Here is a 26,060-nt window from a genome sequence, read left to right as displayed (position 1 = left end):
AGAAAAAATTGATGAACCTTTTTTAGTCTTTTCCTTCTATTCTCATTCAAAAAGCAACAGAGATTAAGGTAAAAGAAGACGAAAAAGCTTAGTAAATTAATTACCTGAGGTATTCAATGAAGTATGTAAAGAGTAGAGAGTCATTCACTTCGGCCTTGCCGCCGCCATCCGGAGACCGGAGCATGAAATGGAAGGAAGGAAATCCACTCTAAGCCCCGGCTGGTGACCACTTGCAAGTTGCACCTGCCACATGGTTCTGGCTCCAGTCTCCTGGCTCTGGCTCCTGCCTTGGTTTGCCCCTCGTCTTGTGCCTGCTGCCCTTTCCCTTTGGCGGGAAAAACTGACGTCGGTCCCTTGACCCCACACCTCCCTTAAGCACGGCCCCACCCCAAGATCACGCTTAGGTACGTATCCGTTCCCGCCCGCTCCAGCCCTGCCTGTCCCCATTCCCGTCCTTTACAGCCATTTGATGTACTGTAAAGTGCATGAGATAGGATGGGAGAAACAGGTGATCAACATGCCATGGCTATGGAATTGGAACGTGCCCCTTTTTCATTTCTTTGTCTTGAATATACTTGTACCTGATCGACAAACGCTCCGGCCGCTGCTTTAGGGTATATGCGTGTTTGGGCTGATTCAGCGTCAGCGCATTGTATCATCAGTGTTTCGAGTGAGATTCATGTTAAAACAATATGCAGGATTGAGGAGGGCCAACTGTGTTGCTTATTGTGTCTCCATTAAACTACCTTATGGGTATAAGAATGATGAGGATATCCCTTAAGTCTCTTATCTAAACTGTGTAAATATCTTCAAGAGTTTCTCAAATCTAGACCTAGTTTAGTATATGTAGCCAAGCTTTAGTATAAATTTTATAGACTTGCTATAATCTTTAGAAGTTTTGTAAATATTATTAGAATTTATGATATCAGAACCCTAGGTTTATTAGGCCCCAAGATCGTAATACACGCAGTTACCCGATCGAAAGTTGTACAGGAATGCGTGCCGCGACCCATCGTTTTTCTTCTGATACTTAAACCTCAGGTTATCCAACTCGTCGTGGATCTCACGGATATACTTCCTCTCCGTATTCGTCACCGACTGCTCGACTTGTCGCCAGCCCTCAACCTCTGAGAGGCAGGTCCCGCGGATTAGGTCCATGACCTGATCTGTGGTCTCGATGGCCAAAATAGGACCATCTAGGAAAGACTGAACCAAGCTGCTGGCACTGCTTTGAGCTTGTTCCACAACCGTTCTACGGTTGAACTTTTTGCTCCGTGTTTGTGCCACCAGCACACGAACCTCCTGCTCTTCCTTCTCGCCCGAGCCATTGGTATCTGCAGAGCTGTTGCCGCGAAGTTTCACCACTGTTTTTGAATCGCGTTCTCGAATCTCGTTACGAAGCCAAGAAAGCAGTTGTGTTGTTGGTATATCTGCATCAGGCACATCCTTTCGGCCCAAGCTTTTGATCTTCAACATTGCATCCTGTTTGATGATGATGAGCCAAGAATATTCTTCTTCTCGGTGTTTCGATAACAAGTCTTCGGGAGATCTGGCATCCTTGGCCAGCTCAGCGCTGATGCTGTGTGCCCAGAGCGTTTGAAGTATCTCGGCACCTAAAGATCTCGACACAGCAGCGTTGAAGCTAGCTATCAAACAATCACACTGTCGCATGTATCAGTAAGTGTTGCGCATATGGTCATGTGAATGACTTACTCGTCGAGAGTTAAAAATTCCGCTTGATTCGTCCTCGGATTTCTTCAAGAACGATCGCCCCCCGGCTTTGGGAATCTTTGCCAATCGCTCCCATGCCAAACTGAATCCAACTGCATGTTTCTCCCGGACTTGGCCACCAGCCCTAGGTCGGAATTCTCTGATAAGTTGATCATACCTACCGCCAGCAGCAAAAACATCCTTGACCTTTTTATCGTAGATGCATGAAAAGATGATGCCGCCCGTGTAAAAGGCTTCTTTCAAGCTGTTCAAAGGATTGATATAGATCTTTGTTCCTACACCCAGGCGCTTGCAATACTCAATGACTTCCTTGAGATGCGCGATTGTCGGAGAAGCTCGCTGGTACATATTGCTGCCCTCAAAAAGGGTTTTTAATTTGGAGAATGTCTTGTTTGGAGTGTCTATTCGATATTAGCTCTGAAGCTTCATATATGTCACTGTACCTCACTTACCTCTGAAGTCGAATTTCTGCAATTCGTCCACGCTTATAGCCGAAACACCTACAGTTGGTGACCGCAGCTCAACCCTAATCTTCTGCCAGTTAAAATTGTGAATGTTCAGCTTACTCAACACATCTGCCGCTGCACGTCGACTTGCAGGGCTTATCCCACAATACTCGAAGACAAGTTGTAAAAGATCTGAGTGTCCCAGATGGAAACACATAGGAGTTGTGGACAAGGAGGGAAATGTGTGGACAATCTCATCCATCACTTTGAGAACCTCTGCTTCATTCAAAGCAAAGTCCAGGGCGTCAGTGGTGACAATGTCGAAATCAGCTTCTCCAAACATGAGTGGGTGGCCTCCATCGTTCTTGTCGCGGAAAACGTTGCCAAAGGTAAAAGATCGTTCAACTACTGGATCAAAATACGCCATCATCCTTGCGTTTCCCAGTGTGAGATCATAGGGCAGCTGCACCACTTTGCCTCTCGGGGTCAAAAGCTGGACAGCATTATCTCCATAATGTGATGTCCGTGGATATATGCTGCTTCGAGGGGGCTCCAAAGCGCCATGGCGGCGGAAGATCGAAACAAGCTCTTGCTTGACCAGTACTTGATTGAGCAGCTCCTGTGGACTCAATGACCTCGCAGACATATCCCAAGCATAATCCTCAACAGGGTCCATACGCTTCGAAAATAGCCACGAAAGCGTCTTGTGGTAGTATGGCGAGCTTGGGTTTGCAAGTATAGCAAGAGTCTGTCTACCTCTCACACTCTCTATTTGAATAGGCAGCTCTTCGTTGTTGAGAAGGTCAGTACTTGAGGGCCTCTCCTTGGGGTTATGGTTGACCAGAGACAATATGATATCTGCCTGAGCTTTGTCCGTAGGCTTAAAGTCCGATGGCAACACTGGTTTCGGCCGCCTAAGCTGACCAAGGACATCGGCCTTTTGCATACCCATCATAGGTAGATAACACATCTCGAAGAAAATGATGCCGAGTGAATACATCTGATTTCGTTAGCGTAACAAGGCAACGTCCGGATTTGATCCACTTACATCGACCTTCGTGCTATATATGCCGTTGACCGTCGACCTGACTTCAGGGGCGGAGTAATATGCAGTACCGATGCTTCTCGTCATATCGTCTGTCTCCAGAGTGTTTCCGTTCGCCTTTTCCAGTGAGAATTGTCCGCTGGTGGCAAGTCCAAAATCACCAATCTTCACATTGTCAATACCATCAGAGTCGCTAGTAATAAAGATATTTTCCGGCTTCAAATCACGGTGGACGATGCTAAGCCCATGGATATGAGCCAAACCTTCCAGAATCTGAGAAAATAGTCGCCAAATTTCAGGAGTATTCTTGTAAAGATTCCTTGCAATTAGATCTCGAAGGGTCTGGCAATGGTGAGCAAATGCGTATTGGAGATGCTACTAGACTGCGTGACTCACTCGTTTCTCACAATACTCCATCGATATGTACAACATGGTTCTGTATGAACGTTGATATCGAGCTCGTCGCTGGAACATGGCGTTTCTTTCTTTATCTGGCGACGAAACTCTGTGAATAGACATCTCATCTTCTGTATCATCCTCATCTTCTGCCTCGTCTTCATCAGAGTCATCTTCAGAGTCTTCAGAGTCTTCGAATCCATAATCGACGTTGGCATTGGATGAGATGAAATCAAGCCCTCCTGTACTGGTAGCGAACTCAATGTCAATCCCAGCAGACCCAGTTCCTTGAGTGTTCTCTTCGGTAAAGTAACCAGTTGATGTATCATCTTCAGTTTCGGCTTGATCAGGAGCTTCTTCAACCCATGCGGTATTGTATCGGACAACCGCAGGATGGTTAAGCTGAGACAAAAGCCTTACCTCCTTTAGAATCTCTGTAAGATTAGCTTGGGAACGTGGTTTGATTTTTTTGATGGCGTAAATCTGGCCGTCCAGCTTCATCCTCGCCTTAACCACCTCTCCGAAACCGCCCTTTCCTAGCCTGGCTTCCTCAATGAAGTCTTCTGTGTACCGTGACAGCGCGGGACCTCGATGAGTAGTAAACTCATGTCGAGGTTTTGCCGGAAGGTTTTGTGTAGACACCGAAGAGCTTGTAGACGGAACTGCAGGAGAGTCTTGGAAAAGAACTGGAGCATCTGTGGCTAAAAATTCGCTGGATCCAAGCTCAAAAGCTCGAGGCCGTTTTTGCTTATCTTCCTTGAAGAACCTGTTGACTAACTCATGCAGCGAATGGGACAAAGTGACCGATTCCATAAGATTCTTGGGCGATGAGTATGTTCGTAGCGCGTCAAGGCCAAAGATCATCTGAATGAACACAACGCCGAAATCCCAAATATCTGTCTTGAATGTATACGAGGGCTTAGATGCACCGGCAATCTCAGGGGGCAGCCAGTAGGCAGACTTGGCAGTGTTCAATCCCGGAAGACCAGGTTTGTTCGAAGTGATAGAGTGAATTTCTCTCTGATACCAGGCATCAGAGATCTTGGGGACGGTTTGCCCATTCGGCTCTCGGAACAGGAGAATGTTCCCTGGGTGAATATCTTGATGTGCAATATTTTTGTTGTGAAGGAAATTGAGCGCATCTAGCAGATCCCGCGTCCAGGAACGCACTCTGCCAATATTCTCAATCCGTCCTGCAAGCTCTAAGAACTCCTCCAGAGAATTCTTTTCTGCTAAGGGAGACAAGACGTTCACAGTGCACACATTCGAGACAGCAGGATCAGTAGAAAGTCCGGCCTGGACCTTGAAGCCCAAAACTTCAACAAGATGACGGTGATGAACTCGCTTAACAGACTTGAGATCCTGAAGACGAGACTCGAGACTTTGTAGCTGAAGCTTGAACTCTTTCGTGTCCTTATTTGTGGTACGGATAACAGTCTGCTTCAGTGCCATAGGCAGGTTGCCTTGCCCATTGATCAACACAGGTCGGACTTCGTAAACGGTGGATACAGGTCCCTGCCGAAGGTGACGTTTGCTTGTAACAGACTTGAAGACGAGGGTATTTCCCGACTGATCCGTAGCGTTACATAATTGCTCGAACTCGATGATTTCTTCTGTCTCTAAGCTTGTCGAAGATTGCTGGGGCGTATTGCCGCCGTTACGACGCTTTGACTCCTTAGCCTTCTGTTTCTGTCGATCAATCTGCTGTTGGAGCATCTCGGCCATAATACGCTCTTCTTCTTGCATCGCTTCTATTTTCTTTCGGGCTTCTTCTTCTTTCTTCTCTTCTGCTAACTTCGCCATGGAAGCTTCGTGCCGCTCTCGTTCTTCTTCGAGAGAAGGTAGATGCTTCCCGTTTGCCTTCGCTTGCGCAGCATCCTCGAGGATATCCCGTACTCCTTCGACGATTTGATCGATCATTTCTTGCGCATCCTGTGCGAATAACTTTGGCTTCGTCTCTAGGTACTTCTGGATCTTGAACGTCGTAACTTCCTTGAGGTCGTAGTTCTTCAACGTGATAAGAGGAGGTGACTTTGGGTAAGTTGCAGTCATGACAAAACCCAGCGTACAAGCAAAGTCTTCATCCGATGATGCTTTTATCCGGATATCAAAATGTGGTTCTGACTTCTATAGGTCGTGAGCTTCAAAGTCGCCCAGATGATGGATCTCGATGATAAGGGTTCTTTAAGGTACCTTCCAGGCGTTTTGAGTCTCGGTATGCATGACGAAGTCGTCGCTGTAAATAGCCTCAAGGGCCAGTAGTTCGTTCTGTTGTAGCTCTTCATATTCAATTTTGTTGGTGACCTCCGGGCTCGCAGCAGGTAGCAAGCCCGGGAAACTTGACTCATTTTTGTTGTTATTCTTGAGACCCGAGGGTGTGTTCCATACCCCAGATTGCTTCCCCGCCATGTTTGCACAAAGAAGTCACAGCAAAAGCTGTGACTTCTACAGGGAAGAGGCCATGACGGCGATACTGAAATGATAAATGATGTTGTATTAAGGAATTTATAAGGATATCCAAGGTATGGATAAAGATGAGTAGGAGAGGAAGACAAATCACCTTCTGACGTCGGGACAGCGGGGTAGGTAGTTAGTTTCTAGGGGATGCGAGAAAAAGAGTGGCCCCTACCTACCATCTCGACCTCGAGATGCTCAGGTCCATGGTATCCTAATGTTCTGATTATTTTATCTAAATATTATCATAAGCTCAAACTTACTACTCTAAGTCTTAGGTCTAAGATTAGGCTGCATTTATATGAAATAATCATCTACAAAAAGAGTAATACTTATTCTATATCTCCTGAATTCCCTCGTCTCAAGAGTCTTCAATATCCATGTTTCCATCTTAAGTTCTCGATACCTGGCATCCATGGCTGCCAACTCAATTGGCGACACCCATTCACAAAGGCGGTGTCGTTTCATCGAATTACACGCGGCCACAGGGCTGATGAGGGGTCCGCTGCGGCTCTTGCGGTGGCCACCTCAACTTAATTGCTTGAGTGCTCCATTGGAGCTGCCGCCTCGGCCACCTGGCGTCCCTACAGATCGTGCAGCGGACTAGATGTAACTCCAACCTTGAATAACCCGGAAGAAAATAAGGAATAGCGAGCTCTTCATATGATGACAGTTGCTCCTAGGTTCAAGTCTAAGTATTGTCTCAGCAATGCTCCTCCTGTTCATGGTAATATGGTTCTAAGTTATGATAGCTTGCAATGTACAGAGTAGCTGCAGAGAGACTGATATCTTGCATTAGCTGAATGGCCCCTCTATTTTCGCACTAGCGCAGTTCTCATTGGGTGGAAGGCCCTGGTGGGACAAGGGCGTTTGGCGTCTTTGATCTGCGACAGGTGGAAGTAAACATTGAAAACGAAAGTCAACATTGACATCAACGAATTTTGTCCAATCCTATCCTGCCACAATTAGACGGTCAACAACACAACACGATCGACGAGGAGGATAAATGTTACTACTTCATCGTTTATGATCGCTTATGCGAAGGGCTTCCCTCTTTTAATCGGGCGTTTGACATTCGCATTCACGCCTACGCGCAACGTGCCGCAAGATGTTGGGTTGGATGTTGAGACGCGGCGAGAACGCGCCAGAACCAGTCAATGATGGAGGTATGTATGCGCTTAGACATGATAGCAGGTGAAATAATTGACTTCGTTTACTAGACACCACGCAAATTGACCAACCTGACACCCCCGCGCCTGTTTTCGCTGCTAGAGCGTTCAAGAGTGCATTGTTTGGAACTCCAGCGCGACCTACCAACCAAACTACAAGAGCAGTAGCAAAAGACAGAAACGACAAGAGAGATCAAATGTCTCGAACCCCGCCTCGACCGCAAGGAATTCTTTTGACCCCAGGTACTGGAACTACGAGACGAAAACGCGTATCTTTTGGACAAGACGTCAAGAAGAATAACAATCTCAGCAAAGAGCCAGAAACGCGCCAACGTACACGATTAAACGACGCTTTGGAAAAGGCTTCCAAATCGGTAAATCAGAAGAACACAACACAGCAAGACCAGGGCGACTCTTCAGATGAGTGGGAAGAAGCTGATGACGAGGACTACTGCACACACGACATTACGGTTGATCTTAACGAGCCTCACTCGCAGTCGGGCAGATATTGGAAGGAGGAATTTGAGAAATACCACGAAGACGCGAAGGCCGAAATGGAGAAGCTCCTCAAGTATAAGCAACTGGCGAAATCGTATGCCAAACAAAAGGATGCTGAGGCAATTGAACTCGCAGTCAAGCTCAAGGAAGAACAGCAAAAAGTGATCGAGATGGAAAGGCAGATTGCCGAAGGTGCTTCCAAGATTGCATCGAAGCGAGTAGACAGATCAGACGAAGTCAGTTCCGAGCTTTTATCGACACTCACGAAGCAAACAGCCTTGGCTGTGCAGTTTCGAACACGCGTCCAAGAGCTTGAAGACCAACTTGAGGAGTTCCTTCGAGAGCGGGAAGACGATGCCGATCCCAAAGACCGCAAGCGACGACAAGCGACATCACCCAGGACGCAGAAAACCCTTATCGAGACACAGCGCGAACTGAGGCGAGCCCGAATGCAAGTCAAGGAAGTTGGCGAACTTCGTGAGCAGATATCTTCTCTAAAAAGTCAGCTCAGAGCGGCGGAGAAGCGTGCTACCCAGGCTGAGGCAATGAACGAAACGAAGGGTACACAAGAAAAACCCGAAAACGAATCGGTGCGCGAAGGTTCACGAGCACAAGAACTACGCGCCCAGCTTCGTGAAGCAAGGGAAGAAAATAGGAAGAAGGATGAGGAGCTACGACAGCTAAAGCAAGAATTCGAAGCCTATCGTAATGAAACTCAAGCCCACAATGCGGACACCAATGGAGTTTTAGAACGGGCGCACACTAAGATTGCGGAGCTCAAGAAGGAAATCAGGATCCTCAAGACTGGGGACAATTATGCTCTTGAGCAGAACGACAACGCTGCTCGGCCTAAGAGCTGGCATGTTCAGACAGACGCAGGGCGTCTGGCAGACGAGGCCTCAAAGCCCAGAAACGTCGATGTAGATGACAGCACCAAGAATCGAAGGCATAATATGGAACGACGAAGCTTTGACTTGACCGAGCTTGGAAATGACACCATGGAGCTCAAGGCGGCAGACCCAAACGTGCCCTCATTACGCCAAAAGTTTCACGAAGACGCTGTGCCAAAGGTCACCAAATCGGATATCGGCACGTCAAAGCCAATATCGTCAAGTCTTGGTGATAAGCCAGACATTGGCCGGCCTAGATGGCAGCCATTCGTTCCGCGATCACCAAGAAATAGAGCATATCTTGGCGAAGAAATCACCAAGCGAATTGAGAATGGGGGTGCGACTCCCGGCCGAACTGGCTTGGATGACATCGCCGCGCCTGACCTGCCCGCACTGGCCAAGTCGATCGCTCGCTCGAAGCGCATTACATCTGGCGAGAAACCTGAAGAAAGAATCGACTTACTACACGACCACTATGCGCGTGTAGGGGGCCCAGATCCCAACAACAGCACATTCATGGCCAACGCGCCAAAGAGTGTGTTGCCGCCTGAGCGTAGAGCTGCTGCGATTGCAAGAATTGAACAAAGAATGGCGGAGAAGAAACGAGCGCGTGGAAGAAAAGCATATGATAAGGAGAATGTTCGACCTTGAGAATGATAATGTACATACGATGGATACCTTGGGTGTGATATGAGTAAGTGAGGTGGAATACCCTGACTATTGACAATTGTTCGTCATCCAGTCAAAAAGACTGAATTGGATTGGCATTCGCGTGGAGTTTAAGGGGTTGTCCTCGAAGGAATTCTTATTGTTGGATTTACATGATGATGGTTGTCATGGTTTTGATAAGTAGTTATTTTAAACCTCGATGGTCTTATCTCTGAACGAGCTATTTTGATGCTCAACTTAACCTCTAAAAATATCTAAACTCATGATGCCTTCACAAATCCTGACCCCAGATACGGCCAATGTTATTCAAGATGAGATTTTTTATTTAGAAAAGCGTCTTCAGGATGCTAAAGCGCGTCTTGACAAAGTCCTACCTTCGCCACCCCTGTCTATGGCTACAGAGCGTAAGACTCATCTCAACCCATAGATAAGGACTATAACTCACGACTCATAGCTCATCTAGCCTCGACAACTCATTTTCTACTTCTTCTCTCAGACTCGGCACTTCCATTAGGCTCATTTGCTTTTAGCAGTGGTCTCGAGTCTTATCTTGCTCACGAACCGCGTGCCTCGGCATCGTTTGCCTCCTTTCTTCCTTCATCGCTTTCATCGTTCGCCGCGACAACACTACCCTTTGTCCTAGCAGCGCACCGCGACCCGGATTCTCTTCCTCAGTTAGATGATCAGCTCGACGCTGCTATCATTTGTACTGTTGGTCGACGTGCGAGCGTTGCGCAGGGTCGTGCACTGCTAGGAATCTGGGAGCGGTCGTTCCGTGCCAGCTGTCCAGATGTTGATGGGCGTCCGTTGAGGGAATTTGCAGCATTTTTAAGACGTGAGAGTCAGAACGAAGTGCCTCTTGTCTCTGCGCATCTGGCGCCGCTGTTTGGAGCGATATGCGCGCTTGTAGGACTGGGTTTGCGACAGACAGCATATGTCTTCATGCTGAGCCATGTTAAGGCGTTGATATCTGCTGCGGTGAGAGCAAGTGTCTTTGGTCCCTACCAGGCGCAAAAGGTTTTGGCTGGGCAGCAAGTACAGAAGATGATCGACGACATGATCGATCGAGAGTGGAATACTCCCGTTGAAGAGGCTGGGCAAACAGTGCCTATTATGGATTTATGGATTGGACGGCATGAGACATTGTACTCTAGAATTTTCAACAGCTGATATCGTATGCTGCTTGTGGTATCATTATTGTAATACAAAATATCTATGCATTTCTAAAAATCAATCAAAACGCCTTGTCCCTATTCATCATCGCTGTCGCTGTCACTGCCGTATGCCACCAAAGGTCCTGTTGTAGCCGCTGCTTTCGGTTTCGATGCCACCGAGACCTTGGCCTTGTTAAGAGCCGCGAGGGTGCTGCCTGAGAAGATACCACCAGTCTCTTGTTGAGGTTGAGGCTGCTGCTCTTCAACTTGAGCTGGTGGTTCGCCGGACTCTCCGTTTTCAATCATTGGCCGTTCCTGATATTCAACTTCGAAACCTTCTCGACCCAGGGGGTTTACTGCCTGAGTGCCTCGGGCAAAGTGGATTTCATCGGGCGCCTCGTATCCCTCAAGACCATAGCTGCTTTCGATCTTCCGTCGCTTTCTCGCTTCGGGATCTCGGCCTTCGATTTCAGCGACGAATTCTGCGGGAAGGGCTCTTCGAATAGCCTCAGCGGCTTGCTCCTCGATTTTGCGCGCTTCTCGAGCTTGCGCCATGGGGTTGGGATCGGCTGTTGCCCAGCGAACGTTGAGCACTTCCTCGTGGTCGAGAGATTGATGTGCCATGGCCTCTTTGGCAAATTCGGCATTGGCTTGGTTGACGTATGTGATAAAGGCGACACCTCGGGTGTTGAGAACACGAACTATGATTGTTAGCAACAAGTCAATTGGGATAGTGGAATTGGAACTTACTGCGCTCGACAGGGCCCCATTCTGCAAAGTGTCGCGCCACAATCTCTTCGATATCGTCTGTAACATGAATCCTTCCAACATACACTGTTCTGTTCTGCCTCATAAAACTTCCGACACCACCCATGTCGTCTCGGTAATCGGAAAACTTGTCGCGTCCAAAGCAGTCGACATTGGGGTTGAAGTGATCGTATGGTCCAGGTAGCCTATGAAGAAATTCGCAGTCTTGACCCTTGGGACAAACGCCGCGCGCAAAACGTAAACAGAAGTAGCTTCCAGGCATCGCGTCGGCGTTGGTATATCCGCTGTCCTTCGCAACATTGCAGCGACCCTTCGCCTTGGTCTTCGATAGGTACTTGTCTTCTCGATCACCACCAGACCACTTGTTATACCAAATGTTGAAGATTGTGCCGGTCTGAGGAGGGGGTTCTGATGTGACGAAATCGGGGTCGACTTGGGCGCGCGCAGGTCGCTTCTTCTTGCGAATTATCTTCTTGACGACTTTCTTTCCGGTTGGCGCTGCAACCTCGGTATTCGTCGTCGCTACCGCCATATCCTGCCCTTCTTGCTCGACGGCCGGCGCCGCTTCGATTTGTTCTGCTGTATCGGCCATTATATCTAATGTGGAAGATGAATCCTTGAAAAGTTGTTGTGATGGCAACGCGACGAGCCTGTGCTGATGATGCAAGGCTGTAAAAAGATCCATTTCTGGGGAGAAATAAAGTGTCAGAAAGGGAAGGCGGTGAGACTGACCTCCCGCACCTGTGGAGCTTCATGTTCGAATTCTGCCACGACTTCATCAGGCCTCTCTCAACCCCCCACTCATGATTTAGATCTTGATCTGGCGCCTAGGATTTGGTTTACACTTTCTGTTGATTGCCTTTTCTTTGTTGAACTGTTTCTAGAGGCGCAAAAGCGTCTCAAAGTACCGCCAATATGGTGAACATTACGGAGAAGATCAAGGAGTAAGTTCAGTCTTGAATACAGTGGCGGGGCATCACTGACATAATAACAGGATTGAGGAGGAGATGAAGAAGACACAAAGTGAGTAAATCTATGATCTTAGAAAACCTGATGTTATGTCCCTTTGTTGCAAAATTGCAGCAGTTTGCCCAAAGACGAGACCTAAAACAGTCGGCCTTGGGTGAAATTAAAGTTGCGACGAGTTGGAGGAATATCAAATCGTTCCAAGGACTTCACAAGGCTTCGTGAATATTGACTAATATCTTTTCAGAGAACAAGGCGACTGGTATGTTGTCGTAGAAATAATTTCTGAATGTTACAATATTAACGACACCCAGAATATCATTTGGGTCTATTAAAAGGGTCGGTTTGGCATGCCATGGCTACAGGACTATGTCCTTGAAGAGATTTATACTAATTATCCTAGAAAACTCGCTCGACTAAGGGCACAGCTTCTAGAGCCTGGTCCTGGAGCTGGCGGTGGTGGTGGCTCAGGTTTCGATGTCAGCAAAAGTGGTGATGCGCGAATTGCTCTTGTTGGTTTCCCATCAGTAGGAAAATCGACATTCTTATCGAAAGTCACCAAGACGCGGTCCGAAGTTGCTTCTTATGCTTTCACAACCTTGACAGCCATTCCCGGTGTGCTTGAGTATGGTGGTGCTGAGATTCAGCTGCTCGATCTTCCCGGTATTATCGAGGGTGCTTCTGAAGGCAAGGGTCGAGGAAGACAAGTTATTTCAGCCGCCAAGACCAGTGACCTTATTCTAATGGTTCTTGACGCTACCAAGAAAGCCGAACAAAGAGCATTGCTCGAGGCTGAATTGGAAGCTGTCGGCATCCGCCTGAACCGAGAACCACCGTAAGTTCAACTGAGACAAGTTTGAATCGCTATTAATGTGAGACTTTAGCAACATTTACCTCAAGGTCAAGACAGCGGGTGGCATGAAAATCACATTCCAGTCTCCTCCCAAGAACCTGGACGAGAAGATGCTCTACAACATCCTGCGCGACTACAAGATTCTTAATTGTGAGGTTCTTGTCCGTGATGAGAACGCTACAGTCGACGACTTCATTGATGTTATCATGAAGGACCATCGAAAGTACATCAAGTGTCTGTACGTCTACAACAAGATTGACAGTGTCTCGCTTGACTTCTTGGACAAGCTAGCACGCGAGGATCATACAGTTGTCATGAGCTGTGAGCTGGACCTGGGTATCCAGGATGTTGTGGACAGATGTTGGAAAGAGCTCAAGCTGATCCGTATTTACACCAAACGCAAGGGTGCTGAACCAGACTTTGGTGAGGCGTTGATTGTGCGCAGTAACAGTACAATCGAGGATGTCTGTGACCGCATTCACAGGACTCTGAAGGACACGTTCAAGTATGCGCTGGTATGGGGTGCTAGCGCAAGACATGTTCCTCAAAGAGTTGGTCTGGCACACCCTGTGGCGGATGAAGATGTAGTGTATATCGTCAGTGCTTGGAAGGCTTAGATATATGTGCAAGCCTCGTGAAGCCAAAACAAAAAATCATTACTACACTCGGTTTCATTCGTTCAAGTCTAGAACTCAAAGACATGCTTCATTGTTAAAATCCGTACATAAACCGGCCACCAGAAAAGAAAGGCAAGCCAAACCCTGTCATCGCGTCATATCAAGCCAAAGTTTCCGTAACCTGTATCACCAATACAATGTGTGTATGTGTACGTCAAGTGAACCCCTAACGCCCTTAACCTGACCTCCAGCGGTTTAATAAACACCATTGGCTAGTAGTCAATAGCCAGCAAAAGCAAAAGCGGTATCCATGAAATGTGGACATGTTTTATCCGGAAAGAAGAGACATATTGTTGATTCTCTTACAACTGGAAACCGGCCTTGGCTGGTGCTGGCTTTGCCCCCAAGGGATTGTCGCCCTGGAGTTTCTTAGCGCTCGCTTGGGCGAACAAGGACTTAGGCTTAGCCCTGAAGAAGATGTTAGTTCATTGTTATTGTCAGAGAGGAGAAAGAATGACGAACTTGCTGGCGTGCTTGTTTCGTAGAGCATTGATCTTTGCAGAGCAAGGGCTCATGATGTTGTCTGAAGGCGAGACGTACTTGTTGGCACTGCTTCAAGGTTAGACTTTCACATTGAGTAGAGGCAGTTCAGAATCACTCACGTCTCTTCCTCAGCCATCTTGGACTGGAGAACCTGGCGATGATACTCCATGCTCTTAACGTCTTTGGTAACTGGCTGCTCAATCATGGGAGCGTTGACGTCCTTATCGGCGAGAACCTTGGCTGACATGATGAAAGTGTTGTGAGAAGTTATGAAGTAGAGGCGTTCGTCTGAGAGAGTAATACTCGAGTGTAGAGAGAGTAGAAGTTGATTTACGATAACGTTCTTTGTTTGTGTATGAAGGAAAACAGTTGAGATGGATCTTGGGTTTCTTTAATGAAGAAAATAGAGTGCCCTTGTATGAAATTGGTACAGTCCATGCACAAGTAGTAGAAAATTAGCAGGCAAAGTAAACGGTGCCCTCTGTTAACTGGGCAACGGGCAATTAAAGAAAAATGCAAGGATTTTGGGCAGCAAGGACCCGATGACGTTGATTATTTCCGTGTTTTAGCGGGCGATAGAGGCCTGGAATGGTCGGTTACAGGGGACTCCACTGTGAGAAATGGCACGCTGAGGCCTGTGTTTTACGCTTGCTTGTCGTGAACAACGCACCATCACTGGGGTAATGGAATGGCATGACTTACATGTATATGAAAAAACTCTCAGGGATTAGATGTTGACTCATTAAGAAAAGAGACATTGCATTGATAGTTCTACGACACCCAATGAAAACTCAAGGGCACCGGGACCTTTAAAACAACTCGTTAGCTATACCCAGTTGTTCTAGGTATAATGGAAGTGCAATATGGCATATCACACTTGAGATTACAAACATAATCAAGCATCACTGTCGACGGAGGATTCTCGGGAACTGTGTGAATTATGCCTTTAATACTGGATGCCATGGATGGAATCAATGCCAACAATTGCCCTAAGAAGCTCTAGGTTCCCTGTTTCAGACACCAATGGCAAGTAAACAAACTGGATGTCCATATCAAAAGTTCACCTTCTACAAGCAATTGAGGAATAGCTATACCGAATTCAACAAATGGCGTGTAAGATATCTAGCATGTTTAATAATATAATAATTCGGATATTCAACTAGTTATGCGGCCGCTCTTTGGCCAGTATCAAACAAACAACCAACATGCTACCACGCCACTCTTCGCTGTGACAACCAAAACCTACAACTTAGCATTGTGCTTTATTCTAGCACCAGGCTGGGACCTCTCAACACCGTATTGCTTCAACAACTCCTCAGTCTTAGCCCTCTGTCTCTTAATTGTCGCTGTCGCCTCAGCACTGCGCTTGTTCTCATTGCGTCCCAGCTGCTGCAGATGCACCTCATCAGGTCCGTCGGCAAGGCGCAGCGTTCGGATACCTGCCCACATGTATGCCAAGGGTGTATCCTGGGAGACACCAGCGCCTCCGTAGGCCTGAACCGCACGGTCGATGACATTGAGAGCGGTTTGGGGAATGAGGACCTTGGCTTCTGCGATCTCCTTGAGGGCCTTCTTGGGACCTAGGTCGTCCATCTTGATGGCGGCATTGAGAACGATCAGGCGTGCGGCGTCGATTTCAATACGGGACTTGGCAATCCATTCGAGGATGACGCCGTGTTCGCGGAGAAGTTTGCCAAATGGCTTCTTAGACTCATCGTTGACACGGAGGAGCATCCAGTCAAGAGCACGCTCAGCCTACATATTGTTAAATGTTGGTTCAGACTAAGGAATATCATGGCAAACTTACAGCTCCAATGCTGCGCATAGCATGGTGAATACGGCCAGGTCCAAGGCGACCCTGAATAATCTCAAATCCTCGTCCCTCGCCGAGGACAAGGTTAGAGACAGGAACTCTGACGTTCTTGAAGGTGATGTGTCCATGGCCGTGAGGAGCATCGTCGAATCCGTAGACCTTAAGCATGCGGTCGATGGTAATACCAGGTGTCCCGGCGGGTACCAGAACGACCGACTGTTGACGATAAGGGTCCTTGTTGTTGGCATCTGTCTTACCCATAACGATGTAAATCTTGCATCGTGGGTCACCAGCACCGCTGGACCACCACTTCTGGCCATTGAGAACGTACTCGTTACCCTCGCGACGGATATCCAACTCAATGTTTGTAGCGTCAGACGAAGCAATTTGAGGCTCTGTCATGAGGAAAGCAGAACGGATCTTGCCATCCATCAGAGGCCTCAACCACTGCTCCTTTTGAGCGTCGTTACCATACTTGGCCAACACTTCCATGTTGCCTGTGTCAGGAGCTGAGCAGTTGCATGCCTCGGAAGCAACGTGTGAGCGACCGAGCCACTCAGCCATGAGTCCATACTCGAGGTTGGTCCAGCCAGGAGACTCCTTGTAGTGGCCCTTGGGAAGGAACATGTTCCAGAGACCGAGCTTTCGGGCCTTGGCCTTCAGATCCTCGATGACGGAAGGGTGACCTTCCCAACGAGCATCACCCTCTCCGGCTTGAGCCTCTACAACAGGGTCGGCACTGATATGAGTTAGAGATGCAGTTGCGCTGTGTGAAAGGGGCAACTCACGGGATACATTCTTCCTCGACGAACTTGGCGACAAGGTCAAGCTGCTTCTTGGCAGCATCGCTGACGCGATTGGCAGCCTGCATTATCATTGTTAGTGTCACTATGCTGTTAACTGAAGTTAGGGATGGAGTTTCTCACAATGAGAGGGATTCTCGCCGACATCGTACTTGTCTATAGTCGACTTAGGAAAGACTGTGGTATGGTGGATGATAAGGGAGTGTAGTATCACAAGCAAAATGGATGATATATCACAACAACAGTGTTAGACAACGAGATGATATAAGAAAGAAGAGAGGAATCAAGTCAAGATATGAAGAAATAAAGTACAAGTTACTGCAAATAATTCTACCCCAGGTTTGTCTCAAGCTCCAACTTCTCCGCACATCGTCGAATGTCCAGCAACGGAGCCGAGGTTCGCGGCTGCTGACTGTACATCTTGGCCACTCACATCTCGCACTTCTCCAAGTGGATACTTTTGAAATCCGGGGTACAACTGCTATCATTGGAAGCCTCCACAGCCTCGGGCAGCTGTGGGTCTAAGCCGAGGAGCTCTGCTAGCTGACTCGAGTTTCCCCGGTTATAGGCGACTTGATTGATGTACGATATTGATAATGGCTCGATTTTTGATCTAATAATGGCCTGATTAGATGCATCTTCAAGTAAAGCCTAGGCATTGCCTCGAGACTCTAGCAGCTGACACATTAACACTCAAACACATCTCATATCACCATCATATCACACTCAAGATGCTGAAGTAATTTCAAAGACAGAACAAGTCGCATCCATGTATAAACACCAAGGAGAAATAAGAAATAGAACTAAACCCAGCTGCCTCTTTATGATACATCCAGGCAACGTCAATGATCCACCACCGAGGATAGCTACCCTCCTCTTCACTCAACACAATCACAAACCTGCCCACATCCAATCAACATCTGCCCATGTCATCCTTTAACAAGCGCAGCCATCACGGTCATTCTCGATGTGGATGTTGATCGGGTCATCAAAGTCGCCGCTGAATTCCTCAGACTCTTCTTGGGCGAGAGCGTTGCGAGCAATCACTGCGAATCATTAGCTTTATCAAGATGACAGAGCATAGAGTCTTACCCTCAAAAGCCTGGTCGATGTTAATGGCTTCCTTGGCACTTGTCTCAAAGTAGGGAATATCGCCCTTGGACTGGCAGAATGTCATGGCACGCTTGTTGGAAATCTTGATAATGTTAGATCGTGATCACCATTCCTTTCTGCTTACTTACCACCCGCTTGCTCTCCTCAACATCAATCTTGTTTCCAAGCACGACCTAATTTCTGCATCAGTACGCTTCCTTCTTTCAAGCTTAGGGCCACTAACGAATGGGAAGTTGGGAGGGTCCCTAGGAGAAGCCTGGATAAGGAATTCATCTCTCCAGCTGTCCAGTGCCTCGAAACTCTTGGCATTGTTCACGTCGTAGACCAAAACGCAGCAATCGGCACCTCGGTAGAACGCCACACCGAGGGATTGAAAACGTTCTTGACCGGCCGTATCCCAGAGCTATCCCAAAAAAGTCAGTCTACTATCCTCAAGGTGCGATCTTGTGTCCCTGTCCTACCTGCATGGTAACTTGTCGATCGTCAACGAGGACCTCTCGAGTTAGGAAGTCGGCGCCGATAGTGGCCTTGTAGCTCGCGCTAAACTTCTTGTTGACCTGTAATCACAAGATCGCCATCAGTCTTTTTGCAATTTTCATCGACATTTGGTTGAAAATGCGTACATATTGGTTCATCAAGCTGGTCTTGCCAACACCGCTATCGCCCAGGATGATAACCTATTTTCACAATCGTATCAATACTTGGGTTCCGGACAAATTCTGGCGTGGCTTCCATCATCTCGCACCTTGAGAAGGACCTTCTTTCGTGAAGACATGGTGAAATATTGTTTCTGGACGAGAAGTGTTGCTCAATGACGTTATCTCGAGCGTTCCAGACGCAATGATCGAAGCGCCGTCGACTTTATAGCCTCGATTCCTCTATTCTTCGGTTCGCGGGCTGTCTTCGACGTGGAGCAAGACTGCTGCTGCTGTGATCGATCTGGAACTTAAATTCGACCGTCAAGAATCGGGTTCGTAAAAGGTTGGTGTTTTGGAGATGGCAGCGGCAGATGACGGTGGGCGGAGGTACCAATGTCGCAGCCTTGCCCGTCGCTCGAGGTGATTCTACAGACTAGTCCGGGTTTAGCTTAGCGGTATGCATAAGTCAGGAAAGTGGGGGTCGCAAGCCGCTGGCGGTCTTGGGTTTGTGCAACTCCACGTGACATCATATGCACCTCTATCATGCGACATTAAGCTTCCGAAGACTAGCTTTCACAAGAACGTTCTAGTAGGGGTCAACCTCCATTATCAGGTACGCAAAGCCTCATGGACGTGCCAACGAGGCTGAGACGGCTGAATTATGGCGGATGATGGCCTTCTCGACAAGGTCCACGCTCTGAGTGATCTCGAGCTGGCCTTGCTCCTTTGTTTAATTAGTCGCGAACACTGTCTTGTCAGCACACCATCCGATGCTATCGACGACTTGATTCAGGAGCTACAGCTTGTAGCTACAAAGACATTTGGCCTCAGCTGGGTCGTGATCGATTGCACTCCCTCCACGACGCTCGAAGACTTCGCTTCTGCTCTTCTTCTAGGCAATGCGGCTTCTCCATCTAGTCACTCTCCGACAGCATCGCGCCACCCCGACTCATACTTTACGTCGAGGCCATCAACGTCGCATCCGCGCACGCCCCTCAGTCCTCTAACGCCCAGTGGTGCGTTTACCTCTCGAATTGCCAACGTTGTTTTCGCAAAGAATCTCGATCGAGCACCACAAGCTGTACAGATCCAAGCGCTGGAACTTCTACGTACCCGTCGTATCTTTACACGAACATCTGTTCAAACAGCTCCGAAACAATTCGTCTTTATTCCGGTCCTAGAGGCAGCGAGTGGAGGCGAAGCTCGTGTGACGGCGCACTTGAATGATTTCTTATACATAGCCTATTGGCATAATCCCGAAGATGGATTTGTCAACTTGGAGGAGGCAGATGGCGGCAATGATGCCGATACTGCCTCCACGGGTAGTGTTGTGAAAAGGGGTCCTGGTGAGGAAACCAGCTCAGACCCACCCCTGATCGTCGAAAGCGTGGGTTGCCCTGGTTCAATTTCTTTCCAGTCGTTGACTCTATCATAGGATATCAGTTATCTTGGTACACTCAGTAAAGAGGCGCAAGTAGATGTCGAAATCATCCGCTACCAGATGAACATCGTCTCATTTCTTCGAATGCACCGAGCTGTTGCTGGGGGTGTCAGTCCCACAGCCACAAAGCACTTTGGTCAACTCATGCGTTGTTTAGCTGCTCTGCATCGTCTAGACTTTGTGACACCAGCTCTGGTTGGCCTCGCTGCCCGCAAGGTGTACTTACATCGAATACAGCTGACTCCCCCTGAAAAGGAGAGGAGCATGCAATGGGGGAGTAGACTGGAAGCAGTAGAAGCCCTGTTAGAAGATGTCGGTCCCGAGGATGTGATTGAAGATGTCTTGGGCATGGTGACCGCGCCGGTCTAAGGCGGGTACCTTGTATTAATTAATTCTATAATATTCTACACGTCATGACAAGTCGAGGACTCCAGTTCCCCCATGAAGCCACTCATGGCTTACAATCTCGTCCATCTTTTGTTCATGATGCTGATGGTCCGTAGCGTGATTTTGCCATATCCCAATGTCATTGCCGTCCCAAAAGAATCGGCCTAGTAGTAAAAGCAAAAGCCAACATACATCTCCTTTCAACGCCTAATATCCTATGGTATAACTTAAGCAATCTGGTTGACCTTGCAAGACCAGCCGGAACCACCAGCAAGAAGAGGCAAACTGAGATATTATTAGTAAGGGACAAAAAAAGACGAAATCGTAGAAACTTACCTAGCGCCGAGGCACCAGCCGAGCTCGTTGCCCTTGATCTTCTTGGCAATCTTGACCTCGCGGTCAATGGGCATATCGTAACCACTGTGGAGGAGAGCCATCATGAAGTTGAGGTCCAGGCACCATTCAGGTCGGCCATCCAACTCAGCCATAGCATCAGGGATGGTTGTGAAAACATCCCAACCAGACTTGCCCATGCAGACAGTCTGGGTAAGATCGTGCATCTCACGAAGAGTGAAGGAGTCGGGCATACCGAGGGGCTTGGTGCGGTCGAAGAAGTAGGAGAAGATGTAGACATCCTCCTTGGTGAAGGTCTTGGAAAGCAGGGGCTGGTGAATGCCGTTGAAAGAGCAGGGAGCGAGCTTGCACTCCTCATCCTTGTTGAGAATCTTCTCAGCAAGGTTTCGGCACTGAGCGGGAGCAGGCTGCGAGGGACCAACAAAGGTAACTTCAACAGGCTCCTCGCTGCCATCAAGAGTAACCTCAACAGTCTTGTTCATGCCGGGGGCAATGCAGGGGTTAACAATGGGTTGCTTTACCCAGGCCTTGTCGGTGTTCTTAGACTCGATATCCTTGATGAGAGCGCCATGGATGGCCTTGCGGGCAGCCATAAGGCCATAGCCCAAGTGAGAGTGCTGGTAGAGCTCGAAGTGACGACCGCCGAAGTCGAGATCATACTTGTGGTCACCCTCAGCAAGCTTCTCGGGCATTCCACCGTGAGCGGCGCCCTTGAAAGTGGGCTCGAAAACGATCTGAGTAGAACCACCACCAAGATCAAAGACAGCGGCAGTCTCGCTCTTATCGGGACCGCCAATCTTGCCGAGAAGGTAGTTGGTGGTGATCCAAGCATAAACACCTTCGAGAGAACCGTCCATGATAACGACACCCTCGTTCTCCTTGTCGACGACAGGGAAGGGGTAATCCTGCTCGAGGTGTCGTCGGACTTCAGCAAGAATAGCATCGGAAGCTTCCTTGCCAATCATTCGAAGACCAGCGGTGGCCTTGACGGCGACGGGAGTGCAGCCCTTGAGGGCGTTGGGAACGGTATCCATAGCGACCTTCATGAGGGGATCGAGACTCTTGGCAGCGGCCACAGGGTCGCCGTTATACTTGCTGAGGCCACCGACATCCTTCTCGGTCATCTTGAACTCCTCGTGCTCAAGCTCAGGGGTATCGCCACAGTTGTTGAACTTGTAGACGTGGATTCGCGAACCAGTGCTGCCGGCATCGATCATGAGAACGTACTGGACAATGGGCTTGTCCTTGGAGTAAGACTTTGTGCATCGTTCGGTACCGTAGGAAGAATCTGAGGGGGACTGGCCATTGTTGCCCTGCGCAGGATGAGTGACTACTTCTTGTTAGCAAAATGTGATTCGGACTCTCGATCGACTGCTGCTACTACCTCCACTAGGCGTACCTTCGTGATACACTTCAACACCCTTAGGGGAGATAAAGTAGAAGAGGGTAACAATCGCAAAAACGATGGCGGCAGTCTTAATCCACCTCGTCCGCTGGGACTGTGTCATCCAAGACTCCTTCATCCTGCCAATAATGCCTTGCCTCTTGGGCTTAAACTTGTATCGGTCTGGTTTCTCGTGAGGGTCGAAGACGGGGAACTTTGATGAGGGCGGCGATGTGGGTGTTCTCATGAGCGCGGGTCTCACGAGAAGGGGAGATAAGATTGTGGTGTCGGGGCTGTCTATTTAAAGAAGGGACTGGACTCGGTCGACCATCGGATAATTCTAGGGAGGGAGGGAGTGGTTCACTTCGAAACGAGGGTTGGATTGGGAGGAAGAATAGGATTGGAGCGTGGCGAAAAAAAAGGAATAAATTAAAAGGGATGGGACGGACGAGATGAGATTTTGGTTGTTGGCTGTTGGCTGTTGGCTGTTGACAAGCTGGCTCTCTCTTTCAGTTGCAGACCGATAACACGGATACAGTGAGAAAGGGGGGGCAAAGATAGTTTTCGTGAGAGACGGAAATGGTTTGGTTTGCGTGATGCAGCCAATCTGCATGCTTAAAAATCGAGGTTCCACACGCACCTCCACGGCCATAGCGATAGTGCCCGTCCAGCTGGCGCATCTGTCAGGGGCTTGGAACCTTGGAGTATCAATTTTTAGGGGAGACATGCGAAAAGCCCCTGAGATCCCAGGGAAGAGAACGAAACGCTAATTTTAGATGCCCCACCAATGGTCAATATGCGACTTTTGATGTCATCAAGTTCGAACAGTATTATTGAAAAGTGCCGAGAAGATAGTTATAACTAGGTATTCAATACTCGTTCAAAGTGCCCTGGCTCGATCTGTTATTTTCTGGTTATGCCATGACTCTAGAACATAGACTCAACTGCGCCTCTTTTCTAGGTAGACTCTCTCCGTCAGCGCCTTTAGAATGTTCCAGTCTCAAGTGAAGTCGACGCAATGTTGCCTGCCTATAGTACTTTCATACTTGCACTTCAATTCTTAGAATCCTCAAACTCGACCTGTTCAACCCAATAACCACAACCTTTGCTCCCAAGGCTCTGATCAAACCTTCATAAAGCCATAAATACCTCTCGCGAATAAATCTCTGCGATCCTTATCAGCCAAGAAAACCACATTCCTCTCACCCCCAAGAGACAAAAGATGGACGTCCAACTCTTTGTCTATGACCTCTCACGAGGCATGGCCCGTCAAATGTCCATGGGTCTTCTGGGCTTTCAGCTCGATGCCATCTATCACACCTCTATAGAACTCAACGGCAAAGAGTATGTCTATGATGGAGGCATTATCGCAATCAGACCAGGCTCGTCACACCTTGGACAGCCCTTGGAGAAGATCCGTCTCGGCACAACGAATCTGCCGATGGATGTAATAGAAGAGTTTCTCGACTCTCTACGGCCGATCTTTACACTAGAGGTAATGCCCTTGCTACATGTTTTGCTTACTTGTCTAACGATCCACAGGCCTATGACCTCTTTCATCACAACTGTAATAATTTCAGCGATTCGTTCGCAAACTTTCTATTAGGAAAGGGTATTCCGGAGCACATTGTCAAAATGCCACAGGCTGTTCTCGACTCGCCCATGGGCCGTATGCTTCTTCCTCAGCTTACTCAAGGGATCAATGCCGGGAGACAGAATGGCTCTATCCTCGGACTTCAGCAGAGCGCTCAGACGCCAAGTGCTCCAAAACATGGCGTCAAGATTGTTTCCAATTCTGCCGAGTTCGATCGTTTGATGAACGGGGCAAAGAATTCATGTGCGGTCGTCTTCTTTACCTCAGCGACATGCCCACCTTGCAAGGTCCTCTACCCAATTTATGACGAACTTGCGGAAGAAGTTGGGGAGAAAGCCACACTGATCAAGGTCGACATTGCACAGCCCCAAGCCCACGAAATTGGAAGCCGATATTCCATCAGAGCGACACCAACCATTGTGACATTTCTGCGTGGTGATGAGGAAAATAGGTGGTCAGGGGCTGATCCAGCTGCTCTTCGAGGAAATGTCCAGCTTCTAGTGCAAATGGCACATCCTGTTCATCCTCATGAGAGACTCCGGCTGCCGACCTTTGCAAATCCCAATGCAAAGCCTGTTCTCTATGCAAAGGTCCCTCCGCTGGATAAACTTCTGGTTAAGATGGGTGACGAAGTTGCCAGGAAGCCAGAGGTACAGGCTCTCAAGAAATACCTTGAGGATCGGGCAAAGGATGGTCCTTCAAGTGCAGTCATTCCCGAGATGAACCACCTGTCGAGCCTTGTCAGGGATTCAGTCACAGCACTCCCCCTTGATATTCTTTTCACTATCGTTGACTTGTTCAGATGCGCTCTTTCGGATCCTAGAGTCAGTGGATACTTTGCTGAAGAAAAGAACCACGAGACAGTCCGGACTGTGCTGGACTTTGTCAATCAACAACCAGGATGCCCTTATGCTCTTCGTCTGGTCACGCTCCAGATGGCCTGCAACTTCTTCTCGACGCCCCTATTTTCTGACGAAATCATGCGAGACAACTCGTTACGTTCTGCGGTCATTCTTCTCGTCTCTTCGAGTTTCCTTGACGAGAGCCATAACAACGTGCGAGTTGCTGGTTCTTCCCTCCTCTTCAACTTATCAGTGGCAAATCGCCGGGCAAGACAGGAGTCAAAACCTACGCTTTTAGGAGATGACGAGATCGAGCTTGCTGCGTCAGTAGTCGAGGCTATTGCCTTGGAAGAAAAGTCAGCAGAGGCGTTGCATGGAATGCTTCTCGCTTTGGGTCACTTGGTTTATGGTACACCACTTGATGGCGATCTCCCAGATCTTCTTCAGACGGTTGGTGCAGGAGACAACATCCTTGGCAAAAAGTCCAAATTCCCTAATGAAAAGCTTATCACCGAAGTCGGAAAAGAGCTTATGGGCAAGGGGTTTAGGAAGCCATAGTCATTTTTCAATCTTATCTTCTAGATATGAACAGTTAAATACTACTCACGACCTCATAGCAAAGTATATTCGTCTATGCCCTTCTTATAGACCGGATTGGCTTGCCTTTTGGAGTGCAGGTTTGTTCTCTCGAAAACACAAAGAACGAGAAGCATCAAGATGTGCGCTTTCGAAGGATGGCGTCACCTCGCTGCTTAACGATCCTTTTTGGAAGGTGAAATTGTCAGGTAAAGACAAGTCCGTATGAGCATATCGACAAGATGACCTAGTATGAGAGATCGGCATCATTATACTGATCCTTTTCGAACAGACGTCACGTTAGTATTGCCGATTTTTGTTCGCAACCGACGACCTATCTGGTACAGCGTTTTAACCTGCTTCTGTCTCAGACCCAGGAAAGAGTCTCTTGGCCTCAGAAAGCTTGATTGAGATTACAGTCTAGTGTCCGTCGTTCTACGGGTCTGAAGTGACGAGTGACGGGACACACGCACCAACCCTGGTCCCTGGCATATGCATACCTCTAACCGCCACCAAAGGGATGCGATTCTGTCCCTATTGGGCAAGAACTGACTGATGGAGTTTGGGCTGAACATCCTCTATCCTGTTGAGCCGCCTGTCAACTGGAATGCGGAGCCGTTTGAACTACGACCACCTAGTGGCACCAAACTTCAGCCGTTTCGGATTCCTTTTTTGGACCAAAATGCATGGTCAACGATTTGTTGCTTTCCGATTATGGAAATGCTAGACTAACATATCTGGACCATCAAATAGATGCTACGAGCTCACTCCTGTGCACTTGCATTGCACTCCTTGCTGATCATCTTCATATTCTCTTGTGGGAGGCGTCAAACTTCACTGTGCTGTGATGCAATGGGCCCAAGGAGGCATGATCGACTCCTTCGATAGAACTTCTTCCATCAGCCACCTGATCTAG

At 48.3% G+C, this 26,060-nt stretch overlaps 11 protein-coding genes across 11 annotated transcripts; 5 read left to right on the top strand and 6 right to left on the bottom strand.

Annotated features, from left to right (window-relative positions):
- Positions 1-479: 479 nt before the first annotated feature.
- FOBCDRAFT_215681 (anticodon binding domain of tRNAs-domain-containing protein) lies at positions 480-6,192 on the bottom strand. Its single transcript, XM_031174227.3, has 6 exons — positions 5,812-6,192; positions 3,619-5,745; positions 3,226-3,564; positions 2,184-3,177; positions 1,714-2,132; positions 480-1,662 (listed from the first exon to the last, which is right to left on the bottom strand). Exons 1-6 carry the CDS (start codon positions 6,025-6,027, stop codon positions 943-945), a joined length of 4,815 nt encoding a protein of 1,604 aa, XP_031051012.2. The 5' UTR covers positions 6,028-6,192; the 3' UTR covers positions 480-942.
- An 800-nt stretch (positions 6,193-6,992) lies between these two features.
- Positions 6,993-9,514, top strand: FOBCDRAFT_215680 (spindle pole body formation-associated protein-domain-containing protein). Its single transcript, XM_059609416.1, has 2 exons — positions 6,993-7,238; positions 7,293-9,514. Exons 1-2 carry the CDS (start codon positions 7,181-7,183, stop codon positions 9,278-9,280), a joined length of 2,046 nt encoding a protein of 681 aa, XP_059466798.1. The 5' UTR covers positions 6,993-7,180; the 3' UTR covers positions 9,281-9,514.
- Positions 9,515-9,563: 49 nt separating this feature from the next.
- On the top strand, positions 9,564-10,468 carry FOBCDRAFT_288787 (uncharacterized protein; the record flags this gene model as incomplete). The annotated part of the gene is made up of 2 exons (XM_031174226.3): positions 9,564-9,702; positions 9,753-10,468. The coding sequence occupies 2 exons, from the start codon at positions 9,564-9,566 to the stop codon at positions 10,466-10,468; spliced, it is 855 nt and encodes a 284-aa protein (XP_031051011.3).
- FOBCDRAFT_177261 (uncharacterized protein) lies at positions 10,442-11,871 on the bottom strand. The gene is made up of 2 exons (XM_031174224.3): positions 11,203-11,871; positions 10,442-11,153 (listed from the first exon to the last, which is right to left on the bottom strand). Exons 1-2 carry the CDS (start codon positions 11,810-11,812, stop codon positions 10,549-10,551), a joined length of 1,215 nt encoding a protein of 404 aa, XP_031051009.2. The 5' UTR covers positions 11,813-11,871; the 3' UTR covers positions 10,442-10,548.
- A 356-nt stretch (positions 11,872-12,227) lies between these two features.
- FOBCDRAFT_237143 (P-loop containing nucleoside triphosphate hydrolase protein) lies at positions 12,228-13,656 on the top strand (the record flags this gene model as incomplete). The annotated part of the gene is made up of 4 exons (XM_059610121.1): positions 12,228-12,243; positions 12,501-12,525; positions 12,590-13,021; positions 13,071-13,656. The coding sequence occupies 4 exons, from the start codon at positions 12,228-12,230 to the stop codon at positions 13,654-13,656; spliced, it is 1,059 nt and encodes a 352-aa protein (XP_059464205.1).
- A 22-nt stretch (positions 13,657-13,678) lies between these two features.
- FOBCDRAFT_215671 (uncharacterized protein) lies at positions 13,679-14,708 on the bottom strand. The gene is made up of 3 exons (XM_031174222.3): positions 14,319-14,708; positions 14,179-14,265; positions 13,679-14,124 (listed from the first exon to the last, which is right to left on the bottom strand). Exons 1-3 carry the CDS (start codon positions 14,444-14,446, stop codon positions 14,019-14,021), a joined length of 321 nt encoding a protein of 106 aa, XP_031051007.1. The 5' UTR covers positions 14,447-14,708; the 3' UTR covers positions 13,679-14,018.
- A 596-nt stretch (positions 14,709-15,304) lies between these two features.
- Positions 15,305-17,149, bottom strand: FOBCDRAFT_215669 (acyl-CoA dehydrogenase/oxidase). Its single transcript, XM_031174221.3, has 4 exons — positions 16,939-17,149; positions 16,801-16,877; positions 16,007-16,751; positions 15,305-15,954 (listed from the first exon to the last, which is right to left on the bottom strand). The coding sequence occupies exons 1-4, from the start codon at positions 16,960-16,962 to the stop codon at positions 15,442-15,444; spliced, it is 1,359 nt and encodes a 452-aa protein (XP_031051006.2). The 5' UTR covers positions 16,963-17,149; the 3' UTR covers positions 15,305-15,441.
- Positions 17,150-17,559: 410 nt separating this feature from the next.
- On the bottom strand, positions 17,560-18,997 carry FOBCDRAFT_177253 (small GTPase superfamily). The gene is made up of 7 exons (XM_031174220.3): positions 18,674-18,997; positions 18,552-18,605; positions 18,390-18,485; positions 18,152-18,331; positions 18,057-18,101; positions 17,908-18,010; positions 17,560-17,861 (listed from the first exon to the last, which is right to left on the bottom strand). The coding sequence occupies exons 1-7, from the start codon at positions 18,701-18,703 to the stop codon at positions 17,752-17,754; spliced, it is 618 nt and encodes a 205-aa protein (XP_031051005.1). The 5' UTR covers positions 18,704-18,997; the 3' UTR covers positions 17,560-17,751.
- Positions 18,998-19,125: 128 nt separating this feature from the next.
- Positions 19,126-20,344, top strand: FOBCDRAFT_215667 (uncharacterized protein). The gene has a single exon (XM_059609415.1). It carries the CDS (start codon positions 19,228-19,230, stop codon positions 19,999-20,001), a length of 774 nt encoding a protein of 257 aa, XP_059464204.1. The 5' UTR covers positions 19,126-19,227; the 3' UTR covers positions 20,002-20,344.
- Positions 20,345-20,347: 3 nt separating this feature from the next.
- FOBCDRAFT_215666 (nucleoside phosphatase family-domain-containing protein) lies at positions 20,348-22,658 on the bottom strand. Its single transcript, XM_031174217.3, has 3 exons — positions 22,148-22,658; positions 20,731-22,078; positions 20,348-20,679 (listed from the first exon to the last, which is right to left on the bottom strand). Exons 1-3 carry the CDS (start codon positions 22,377-22,379, stop codon positions 20,622-20,624), a joined length of 1,638 nt encoding a protein of 545 aa, XP_031051002.1. The 5' UTR covers positions 22,380-22,658; the 3' UTR covers positions 20,348-20,621.
- Positions 22,659-23,136: 478 nt separating this feature from the next.
- On the top strand, positions 23,137-25,238 carry FOBCDRAFT_215663 (PUL domain-containing protein). Its single transcript, XM_031174215.3, has 2 exons — positions 23,137-23,627; positions 23,675-25,238. Exons 1-2 carry the CDS (start codon positions 23,355-23,357, stop codon positions 25,124-25,126), a joined length of 1,725 nt encoding a protein of 574 aa, XP_031051000.2. The 5' UTR covers positions 23,137-23,354; the 3' UTR covers positions 25,127-25,238.
- The last annotated feature ends 822 nt before the right edge of the window (positions 25,239-26,060 follow it).

This window comes from Fusarium oxysporum, chromosome II (assembly GCF_013085055.1).
Source record: "Fusarium oxysporum Fo47 chromosome II, complete sequence".
NCBI classification, from domain to species: domain Eukaryota; kingdom Fungi; phylum Ascomycota; class Sordariomycetes; order Hypocreales; family Nectriaceae; genus Fusarium; species Fusarium oxysporum.
The sequence above is the reverse complement of the archived record's forward strand: the minus strand, read 5'-3'. Positions and strand labels throughout refer to the sequence as shown.